The sequence below is a fragment of the Schistocerca serialis genome, chromosome 4 (assembly GCF_023864345.2).
Source record: "Schistocerca serialis cubense isolate TAMUIC-IGC-003099 chromosome 4, iqSchSeri2.2, whole genome shotgun sequence".
NCBI lineage: Eukaryota > Metazoa > Arthropoda > Insecta > Orthoptera > Acrididae > Schistocerca > Schistocerca serialis.
This window is the reverse complement of record NC_064641.1, coordinates 673,498,034-673,510,464: the sequence shown is the minus strand read 5'-3', so window position 1 is coordinate 673,510,464 and position 12,431 is coordinate 673,498,034. Positions and strand designations below refer to the sequence as shown.

Here is a 12,431-nt window from a genome sequence, read left to right as displayed (position 1 = left end):
CGGCGCCAATCTTGTGTGAATGCTCTGAAAAGCTAATCATTTGCATATCACAGCATCTTCTTCCTGTCGGTTAAATTTTGCGTCTGTAGCACGTCATCTTCGTGGTGTAGCAATTTAAATGCGCTAGTAGTGTATAATCTCTCATCAGAATAACGCCAGCAGCAAAGTAGCGCTTCAGGGAAACCAAAGAGGATTTCACGCGGATAGTTTTGTCTCTAAATTCTACAATATAAACCATGCACGGGTATTGTTAGTTCTCTTGTCTTGTTTTCTGCGCTCTGAATAAGTCTACGTAGCGAGCATTTCCGTGTGATATGCTAGGGAAGGGATCAGGGCACTTTTGTTAAATTGCAAACGGAATTGACTGTAGTTAATTTATACGGGACAGACTTTCGCCGTAGGTCACGGGCTGAGAATATCTGAGGAATTGTGTGCGCGAGAAAAAGTAGCGCTCAGTATTAACTTCTAGTACATGCCGAATAACTGATAATTGGATCTGTGGACTACACTATAAACTGAATATAAGAACTGGACTGGACACTTAGCTTTGTGAAAATTAAAGTGTACGCAGTTTGAATTACTGTACTGAAATATACTAATGGACCATATTTCTTGCTAGAATATCTTCGAGTGACTAACCATAAAAATCACGGACATTTTACTTGCCTTAATTGCTGAGAATGGTTGTAGGGTCAACCCTCCTTTTCCCTCTATACAAAACGTAATCATTCATGGTCACTTAATTATTATTTGATGTTATTGATAAAGAACTAAAGCGATTTCCGTAACATCGTCTATATTGGCGAATAATAACTAACATCCAAAGACGTTACTAACTATATTGTTTTCGGTAACGCAGCAACAAACGAAGTGTGGACGACTGAGCCAAAAATTTAGCATTAGTAACTTAGTCACCGTTACAGTGAAAATGTTTATGGCTGCACCATCTGATGTATATATTTAACTAAAAGCCATGCATATACAGTAGATAATAACATTGTATCTTCCGTCAGAGAAGTCGAAGACAGCAGGTCGACGGAGGGCGGTTACACAAGTTAGCTCAGATATTCAACGTTGAGTAGTTTGTAAGTGAAAACTTGAATATATTGCCACTCATTTGATACAAATCACGTCTGCGCTAACCAAGTCCATGCTAACCTGAAGCTACAGTTTCGGCACACTCACACGCCATCACAGTCACTCATCATAGACAGCTAATGGTAATTAACTGAACCGGGCCGTAGAAGAATTACCAAACGCCTCACCCGTGACAGAATACTCGCTCAAATGTTACACAATTTGACGAATACGAATGTTCAGTTTGCGGTCACAAATTGTATAACATGCTACGCAGATTTTGGTTATTCAAAAGTTACAGCTTGCGTATTAAAATCGAAATTTCACGTATTTGTTTTTCTCACACGTTGGCATCCACTTTGCTGCGATCCAGGGTATTCTGCAGAATTACCACATCTGTTCAGAGCTCCTTATACCGAAATCCGAACGTCAGCCGCGCGGTCTGAAGGCGCCTTGCCACAGTTCGCGCGACTCTCCCCGTCTGAGGTTCGAGTCCTGCCTCGGGCATGGGTGTATATGTCATCCTTAGCATAAGTTAGTTTAAGTTAGATTATGTAGTGTGTAAGCCAAGGGACCGATGACCTCAGCAGTTTGCTCCCATAGGAACTTACCACAAATTTTCAATGTTTCCTTACATCATGATGGCGGAACTCCGAAATGACTGTTCAGACTTCACAAAGCAGTTCTTTAGCTCACAGAATACCCGTGAACGTACTGTTCTCTGGTTGGCTGGTACACATCATAGCCAATCCTATATTAGAATTAAACTGCGCAGTCCCGTGTCTTTTACATTTGACTAATCACAACTTAATAGTTTTTATGAACAGTTTACTAAATGCGAAAATTTAGAAACTCCACAAACATCAAAATAACCCCCCTTTAAATAACAGAATTATCGTAAAATGTTTCTTGTTTCCCTATTCCTACAAACTGGCAAGTTGTACATTACAAAATTTGCCTAAGAGTATAACTCACTTTCTCTGTATAGTCAGAGTTCTGCCGCTAACGTCTGCTCAGTTGATCGACATAACAATACTAATGTACTATTTTAGTTTCCCTTGACGCCATTATTCACATTAACAAAGGAATTAGCAGTAATTAATGACAGTCATAATAATCGCAATAACAACAATTTTGTTTTCAAAACATGTTTTAAATGCCTGGTAATTTCATAGCTCGTACGAAGTCGTTTGGTGCTCAGCATTGCATATTACCGAAACATGGACTGTGGGAAAACGGAGCAGAAGAGAATCGAAGCATTTGAGATGTGGTGCTACAGACGAATGTTGAAAATTAGGTGTACTGATAAGATAAGGAATGAGCACATTCTGCACAGAATCGGACAGGAAAGGAATGTGTGGGAAACAGTGACAAGGAGAAGGGACAGGACGATAGGACAACTGTTAAGACATCAGCGACTGACTTCCACGGTACTAGAGAAAGCTGTAGAGGGTAAAAACTGTAGAAGAAGACAGAGATTGGAGTACATCCAGCATATAATTGAGGATGTAGGCTGCAAGTGCTACTCTGAGAAAAAGAGATTGGCTCAGGAGAGAAATTCGTGGCAGGCCGCATCGAACCAGTCAGAAGACTGACGACTTTTACTTTTCTGCCTCAGTCGTGACTATTTTCAGCGAGTCACTGGATCAGAGCGCATCCGTTGCGCAATAACCGTGACTCACTGTCTGGTGTTGTCTGCTTGCTATCGTCTCTTACTTAACACGAACGCGATATGAAGAGCTAAGCCTCAACGTGCACCACTAAACTATACAATATTTGGAAGGAAAATCAGCATTGGTCGTATTTTGTTTTATTATCCGCACAATCGATTTTCGTTCACTTAGTGACCATCCTCTGTGCTGTAATATACAATTAAAATTGGCAGGCACTGTTATCAACAAGCTTAGAGCGATCACATAAACTGCAAAACAAAAAAGTACGACCAATGCTGATTCTCCTTCCAATTATATCCACTATCTGGTCGTGGTGCACAGAACACTCCATAGAGTCGCCAATCTATACAATATTTCACAGCATACAACACATCAATATAGAAAATGGGCTTATTGAGTTAAAAAATTACAAGTTAACTTGACTGTTGCCAAAATCTGTACAAAATACCTATGAAACATTACTCACAAAAAAGTGCTAATTACTAGTAGCATTAAGTGTTGGTGTCGCACAATTCCACTGAGGCGAAACCTGAGGCTGGACTACGTCCATTGAATTGACTTAAAAGTGAGTGCAGTCCTCCTCCCCCCCCCCCCCCCCCGCCCCCGCAGCACCCGCTGCCGCTCCCCTAATAAGCATAGTCCTTTACTGTTAAGCTGAGGACAGCCTCTCCGCTCTTGAAACCCGCATGGCGGATATCACCGTGTGAATCTGTACTAGTGCTGTAACTGCTCTTGAGCATGTGATAAAGACTGGTGAACCGTAACACTGTAACTGCCTGTTTAACAGCGCGCTGGTCCAGATGTGAAACGCAAAACAGCAGTGGTCCTGAGTGGCATCGTTTCGACAAATCTTCAGTAGATTTCCCACAGCGCGTGGTCGCGCAATTCCCGTAAGTCACAGGCTGGCGGTTTGTCGGAGCAGGGTCCCAGGCGTGTTCCATCGGGTTCAGATCAAGCGAATCTGGTGGTCAAAGCATCAACATGACTTCACTACTGCACTTCTGAAGACAGAGCAGCCCCGGTTCTGGCCTGGTGACACAGACGGCTATATTGGCGGAAGGCGCCGTTGCAGTCAGGCAAGAAGTCGAGCACGCAGGGATACAGGTGGTCCGCAATAACGATCACGTAGACGGCACCTGTCACAGTGCCCTCCCTTACTAGCAGAGATCCCACGGAAGCCGAGGTCAATGTAACGCATGGCTTAATGCTTCGTCTACCTAATTGCGTCCGTGGTGCGGTGCACGTTTCGAGCATACCTTCGAAAGACTCGATCTCTTATAACTGACCCACACGAAAGTTAATATCACTTGATCACAGATACAGCAAATGTCATAATGTAAAAATACTAAGTTCATCTTAAATAATTAATATGAAGTACGAAAAATAGTGGCCAACTTACGTATTTTGGGTCTCCTTAAATAAAAATCGCCCAGTGAAACCTATTTGTTCACTAGGACCGCTTTCACTCAGAATTCACGTAAACACTCCTATTTTACACGAAAACCAATGTAATTCTTAATAATTCATGTTATTTACTTATTTATGAAAATTGGAGAAGTCAATTGACAAACTTCTAAAAAACGGCCTTTTTGTAAAAAAGAATTATTCTGTCAAGTCAGCAAATCTGTCTGTCAATTTAATAACGTGTTAAATTATGTCACTCGATATAAATTAATAACTTTTCTGCACAAATTACGATAACAGATGTACATGTGACTTACAAACTATATCTCTTTTTAGTAGTTCTTTGACAAGGTTATAAATACAAGCAGCAAGAAGGGTCGGGAGCGGAGTCTGAATGTCACTTTGGTAAGGTGTATGTGTGTTATTGTTCGAGGTGGATAAACATTGCAGAGAACATGTAAAACAAGTGCTACTTTGTGTTGTGTCATTGTCTTTGGTGGACAGTGGAATTAAGATGGCCACCAGAGTAATAAATATTTGAAGTTTAAATATTTGTTGGTTTCGCTCATTATTTATCATCAAAAGCACATCAAAAACGCGGGACCTCACCTTTTTACCCCTAGACAACCAGATTTAGAGCCAGCATTAGCATCGAGACACAGCAGCGATCCAGCAAGCAGCAGCGATTACCACAATGCATTTTAATGGCGCCAACCTAACATCAAGTGCTAACAAGCTCCGTAAATGGGAGTGAAATAGTGCGATTATAGCAATATCTACGACTAGGCGACCATTATAAGCTGCATCTTCATCTCCCACACCTAGTATCTGCACGTCTCCCGCGGTATTATCTTTCCTTCTCGATCTCGGCCGTCCTAGTGGTCTCCTTCCTTCGGCTTCTCCATCCATTACTGCTTTTATTACCGCATTCTCTCCTCTCCTCCTCACAAGTCCGTACCACCTGAATCTTTTAGTTTTCAAACTCGTTACGATGTGAGGTAGCGTGTCTAATTGCTCTCTGTATTTCCTTATTCTTGTCCATTGTTCATTTCGTTTCACTGGTCCATATATTCTTCTCAGTACTTTATTTACAAAAGTGATGAGTGATACGTGGTACTTACTGGAATTAAGGAAAACGTGGAAGGGAGGGCCCACTAATATAACTTTCTTTTCACACTACCCGTTTATTTAACAATACAGAAATTGTGTTTTACAGATAATCGAAGCATTTCATCATAAAATTTTCTTTGACAAAATGAACTAATTTGCAAAATTCCCTTGACCTTAAACTTCAATTTGAATAAGCTTTTAATCTTTGCAAAAGAAATCTGTAGTGCTGTATTGCAAAAGAGCAAACAATATGACAATGATAAGACGGCCGGACATGTAGCCCGCCCGTTGTCAGGTGAAACAGCGGTGTTTACTACCGCGCTGGACACACTCTGTCTTATTAAATGGTCTTCTGCAACACATGAAACTACATAAGCACCACTGACGAGAAGAGTGATTAAACTTCTCAAAACAAATGACTAGATTTTGATTGGAAAGCTGTATGTCGAAAGGTTCGTGGTTAACATGCGCACCTGTGCTTAAGAGTTAAATAGATTAGCAAACAATATAACAATGATAAGGCTTACTTAAAAGCAACCAACCTCTTAACATCTATCGGCAACGAAGGTGCACCCAGATCCCAACCCGTCCCTTCTGACAATGTTATTTTGACTAAGGCCCTGGAGACAGTTAGCTGTTAATATTTTCAAAGTTAAACTGAATGTCAGTTATTAAGACCGCTCTGAAGGAGCGTATTAAAACATTATCTGTGAAAACAAGAGAACTCACTCAGCGGAACCACAAGATCCAGCTAAAATACATCAATAATGACCCGGTCTTTCAAACACAGAAACGAACAGCTTAGTACAGAGGGTTGTTCAGATTATAACTAATTACTGGGAAATGTAATTACAATCAAAGAATTGAACCGGTTACAGCTAAATCTAACCACAGGGTCCCTCTTTTGTTTAACGGCAACTTGTGCTTCAGTACATTTTTTCTGGCTGTATTTACGACCAAAAGATGATTGATTAGAACATTAATGATCGTGTACAAACCAGAAAGACAGGGCAATATAATAGAGGAACAAATTTTCAAGCAACAACTAGTGTCTTAGTACAATACTACTGCCTATATTTACGACCAAAGAGCCAACCAAGTAAAACTCTGAGGGTCGGGTAAAAACGAGAAAATAATAAGGAGGGCAAGTACACAATGAAACAAACCACCATGATGATTGCAGAATGTTACTCCCCCTTATCAGCTCGTAGCTTCGACCGCTCGGACCTCGTAACCACCTCTTGTTGCGACGCTACCACCAATCCCCAAACTTCGTGCCTTTCTCCCGGCCCAGCGAACCCCGTATATACATCGATATATCGACAAGCAAAGACCTTCTAAGGACACAACCCACAGTACCAACTCTTCCACATAGATACTGGCAATGGGGCCGCAAGAGGGATATTCGATACTACACCTGAGCCAGTGGCGCCATACAGAATAGTGTACAAACTCAATGGCGCCACGGCTCAATGAGTTTTTTACCTTTTTTTTTCAGGGTCCAAGTCTCGTTTGCGTTGCACACCACTAGTTTGATGATGGTCTGATACAGTTATTTTTGCTTGCAAAATAGTAACTTAGATCTTATGATGTTATGTATAGCTCCTAGACATCTCCCCCAACTTCAGTTCTCTTTAAGATCTCTTCTTCTATAAGGTTTTGCTGATTGATGGCGACATCGAGGTACGTGAACGTGCCGTTTTCCATACTTTTATGTTCCTGACTGTTATATTGTTTTGTCCTGACTGAGCTCTTCAGCCTATTACCATGAACTATGTTTTACTTTCATTTATCCTTAGGTCTACTTTCTTAGCTTCTTCCAGCAGTACAGTTCACATTTTCTCCAGGTCTTTCACGCTCCTTTCTGTCATCACAATTTTCTTCCTTCCTTGGGACCTTTGACCTGCGTCACGCGGGGTAGATCGTGTTACTATTGATGTGGCAGTGTTAGTAGCAGAGTGTGGCCAGATGCCCTTTCTGCCGCCACCCCGAACCCCGGAACTGAATTAGTGTACCCCAGCTGTCTGCGTCTAGTGGAAGCCATGGAATAGTGCGAAAGTTTCCAAAAGTCCGCGAATCGTGTAACTGAGGCGGAACGTGGGGACCAGCGCGGTATTCACCTAGCAGGATGTGGAAAACCGGCTAAAAACCACATCCAGGCTGGCCGGCATACCGGCCCTCGTCGGTAATCCGCCGGGCGGATTCGATCGAAGGCCGGTGTGCCTACCCTAGTCCAGGAAGCAGCGCATTAGCGCTCTCGGCTACCCTGGCCGGTTCCTTCTGTCACCACAACATCATCTGTGAAAGCCATAACATGTACCTTTTTCCCTATGGCGACTCCTGTACATTCTTTCGTTACTCTTCTCAGGGTGTTGTTAAGTGCGAAACTGAAAAGCGTCGCTGATATAATATTTCCCTCTCTCACTCCTGCGTTTACCTGAAATGTTCCTGAGAACTCCCCCTGTACTTTCACTCTATACTTTGATTCCATCACACACGTTTTAGTTATCTTTATCAGCTTGTCCGGTATCCCACACTCTGCCATTATCCTCCACGTCTCCTCTCTATGCTGTCACATGCTTCGTTGAAGTCTATAAAGATACAGAAGGTAGCCTTATCGTGCTCCCAGTTCTTATCTGGTATTTGTCCTGGTGTGAATATTTGATCAGTTGTTGACTTAGCCTTTCTGAACCCCGCTTGTGATGTGTCTAATATTACTTCAGTGTATGAGTTGAGCCTGTCCAGTGTAGCTGCTTATGCCATTTTACAGCACGTGCATAGTAGAGATATCCTTATACAGTTCTGTATCAATGTTTTGTACATGGTACATACTCCAGCAGTTTTCCATTCCTCCTGCTTTACTCCTTTCCCGGTGTAACAACAGAATTGATTAATCGGATGAGGCGACACGTTTACATCGATCCACGGTTTACTCTCTATGATCCCGTGCCCATTGCAACCGTGACTGACAGTGTCAACGGGTCAACACGGCAACAGGTACGGATCGTCTGCTGCGTACCTCCACGTTCGAGTACGTACGCTGCGAAACACCGGTGCCTCCAGCGCAACTGCGCTCTGGTGTGAGATCTGCCACACATCGCCAGCAGCCCTGCACCACGGAGCGGGCTTTCCGACGCGACGGGGACTGCACTTCCAGCGTCTCGTCTCCTACTCTTGGGTTCAACGCCCTCTACTGTCCATAGACGCTCATGACAGCCTCACGCCAACAGCCGACCAGATTCTCCGTTTACGACATACTCGCTCAAACGCCGTGGCTCACAGCAATGTGCCCTTACGTCTGTGGGTTCCCCATTTGCGGCCTTTGCCGTCGCTTGAATACTTTCCCATTCGTATCTACTCCGCTTACGTAATTCTCTTAGTGCGTCACATGCACACAACGCTACCTGGTAGCATCCAGTATGGCGTTGGGCAGTGGTCGCAATGTTTTCGGCTCATCACCGTGCTGTCTTCATAATATTTTCACCACCAGTAAGTCCGCTTGACAAATTTATTTTTGCAATAAACACAGTTACTCACAATCTCTCTTACAAGGGAACCCCCCCCCCCCCTCCACCCATCGCATCTTTCTCAGATTTAGCGGTAAAATGGCCCAGTTGATAGCCCCAGGAAGAAGTTGCACTGCACTGTGAAAAAAGAAGCGAAATAGAAACAGTGAAACGTTTAAGCACCAGATTTGCAGCATCGGGAAAACTGCAAAAACTACGTTGTTGTGGTTGTGTTTTCACGGAGCTGGGCTGCAAAGCGGGACATCTGTAATCCATATTGAAATCTCACTCTATAAGATGACTTTTTTTAATAATATGAATATTTATATATGTGCTTGGAGAGAGAGAGAGAGAGATTGATTTTTGATTGAGATTTTTACTTTAAGTCGTAACTGGTACCTGACTTTTGGTTGCTGCCTCTTTGAATGATCAGCTTCTGCACCAGTTGGTGACGTATTACAATTTGGAGGAAGTTATTATCCTTTAAGATTTAAAATACGACTCTGTTAGTTACTTGGCCGTATTGCAGATAGCTTTGACCCCAAGTTTTCGTAGCTTTTCATACCTAAGGGACCACTGTTGTAAGTAAATAAGACCAAACAGCAATTTGCTTTTCGTGAGAAGAGATTGCTTGGCACACAAACTTCCTTCAAACTACACTTCCTGCTTCATCAAAATTGGTCAGTGGAATTCAGCACCATACTATTGTACAAGAACATAATCCAATTACTGTATTTAAAAAATTATGAGAGGTTGTTACTTACTGAATGAGAACTATAGAGAATGCATTTCTTTTCCTGTATTTTAGTGAACTTTGTACACTTACAATTTCGTCGTTTGATAGACAGCGACGACAATGAAAGTCACCTCCTTTTCCAAAAACAAGATATTTCTATTCTTCACCTCCAGAAAATTTGTATACATAAATGTTTGGCAACTCTTACACATACTTTACTCGGTTTTATCACTAAAATGTCAATTTTCATTAAATATAACAATACGTTCTGAGCGACGGTCTAGCAAAACTTCCTCTTTCCACAAGGTACAGATTAACAGTTCTCTTTTTTTAAATAAATCAATTGTCTTGTTTTGAGAGTCCATACTCAAACATTCACAACTACTATCATTGCGGGGAGTGCGCGCTAAAGAGTTTGTTGCTGTCCAGCTCCGCTTCACTTCGGTACTTACATACATTACTGAGCTTCTCAGAATAAAATCAGGCACAAATTAGTTTTAAAGAAAGCAGTGAGGCACACATAACATTACAACTCGTACGTAGTTTTTTTTTTTTTTTCACAAAGTTACGAACTTTCCATCCAGCTATTGAGGTGTCTGTTCTCCTTCTGTAGTCTTGGCAATTATCATACTATACATTGGTTAGACACTATGAGTCATCTGGCTAAAAATATATGTTCCGGCCTACCGAAAAACGCCGGAACGAAGACGAAAATCGCAAGATGAAAGAAGGCGGAGAGACGACTTCAGCCAATAGCGCGCTGACAAGAACCGCACCACGACAGGAGAGCCCTCTAGACGAAGAGAATATAATCGCCGCTCCTGCCAGCCTCGGCCGGACAGTATTAGCACTGTAGTAGACCCGGCCCTACGATAGCAGAGACGTGCGATCCATATCCATTGCGTAATTGGACATTGTCTATAGCGAATAACATTACTTATTTGCATGTCGCCCACCGCTTCCGACACCGATGTAAAGCCCAATTTAAGTATTGTCAATCTTCTTGTTTGTAATAAAAACCATTAATGTTATTTGTTTGAATTGTTGTATAGCATTCCGAGAAAGCAGCATCCTTTAGGCACCCTATAAGCGACGAGTGGGCAGGACCCCAAATACATTAACCGTGGCAAGTAAATGTGAAGAAGAGTGAGAACAGGCGAGATGCTGCATAGACCTCCGACAGAAAAGAAAACAACAAACAAACGGATGTGAACTATGTTACAACAAAGGAATTCAAGAGTCAAAACATCTAAACGGGAGCGCGAGAGTCATAACATGTGGTATTTGGGTAGAACAAATAGGAGGTATGTACGGAAGTTGTCGAGAAAGCAATGCATCCCATTTTCTTTTATTCTACAACTCTTTATTGAACATAATGAGAATTACACACACGAAAGAATGCTGTTTTATCTACACATCCTATTTTTCCACGTATTTTTCTATGGCCTTATTGCAGGGCGAAACACGGTCGGTATCGGTCCTTGTCCTGGTGGCGGAGCTAGTGCTTCACTGTGTGTCCTCAAAATGTCTTCCACGAATGGTATCCTTTAATGGCCCAAACAAGTGAAAGTCTGAAAGGGTTATATTAGGTGTGTCAGGTGTGACAGCCGCGGATGGTTTCCACGACCGAGCTCGGCCGAATCACCTTCTGATGAGCTTGCCCGCCGTGCCCAAGGACTAATTGTATTTCTATCGTCAGCAGATGCTCCACAGACTTTGCACAAGCGTTTGTAAATATTCTCCGTAGGTTCTTTCTCTGCAGTGATAAATTCAATGACGGCACGTTGCTTGCAGCGCACATCACATACAGATGCCATTTTGAAACTGTCCTGCAGCTACGCTATCTGTCGGAAGCGACGGAAACTTGACGCGCTCTCTCAGGAGGCTTCAAATAATACATACGTAACGTTTCGCATTCATAGCATTGTTTTCGGGTGAGAAAAAAACATTCGGTGCATTACTGTCTTGGCAACCCTCGTACGTCTGGATGTCCTTCCTCACACCTCGCTGTTGCAAACGGACGTCAAACCACGACACAGACAAAAATATGAATGGCCGGAGTGGCCGAGCGGTTCTAGGCGCTACAGTCTGAAGCCGCGCGACCGCTACGGTCGCAGGTTCGAATCAAGCCTCGGGCAAGGAAGTGTGTGATGTCCCTAGGTTAGTTAGGTTTAAGTAGTTCTAAGTTCTAGGTGACTAATGACCTCAGACGTTGAGTCCCATAGTGCTCAGAGCCATTTGAACCAATGATCCGTGGCGCTTGTGGTTGGCAGCTGGACTCCACTATAACGGAAAGGAACACTGCTGTGTTCGTGACGAGAGGCGTCACACTTCCGCGGTTTACCCTTCCTGCGGAAAGATTTGCGCCGCGCACGTCGCTGTGCTGAGCCTGCGTTCGCCCCCTGCACCGCGCATTGCGCGTGTCCCCCTGTCAGTGAGAACAACCTAAGATGCAGGCGGCGGATGTGGCAGCGTCGCTGTTAGCGCTACTTGCAGCAAACGGCACCTCGCTGCTCGATTGCGTCTGCGACTACATCTTCCACGTCACCGGGCCGCCCGGGAGCAGCTACGGCGAAAAGAAGTTGTGGTGGACCTACTGTCAGTATCCTCGTAAGTACTTTTTCGTAAATTACGGATTTACACGACGTTATCCGCCGTGCGGTTCTTAACAGCCGGCAGACGGCTTGGCTTTCACGTCCTGTTGTGGGGCAACATAAAAGGTTCTCAGCCCGACAGTAAGGTACTATTTTCACCAATTGCGACATGGTCGCGTACACAAGCAGTGATCCAATACTGTCAAATGTTTTTTATTCCGATCTTTGATCACAATATGAATTCTTTAGACGATGACCGGTTTCAGTCCGTAATGACCATCCTCAGATCTTTTTTACACCATGTCCTAAAGTGATAAGGCCATAATGGCAT

At 43.2% G+C, this 12,431-nt stretch overlaps 1 protein-coding gene across 2 annotated transcripts in view; it reads left to right on the top strand.

Annotated features, from left to right (window-relative positions):
- The first annotated feature begins 11,942 nt into the window (after positions 1-11,942).
- LOC126473150 (uncharacterized) overlaps positions 11,943-12,431 on the top strand; it is a 151,058-nt gene continuing 150,569 nt past the window's right edge. For both annotated transcript variants that reach the window (XM_050100009.1, XM_050100008.1), the window contains exon 1: positions 11,943-12,116. In XM_050100009.1, the coding sequence (XP_049955966.1) occupies positions 11,957-12,116 (160 nt within the window). In that variant the 5' untranslated portion in view covers positions 11,943-11,956. The remainder of the gene's footprint in view (positions 12,117-12,431) is intronic.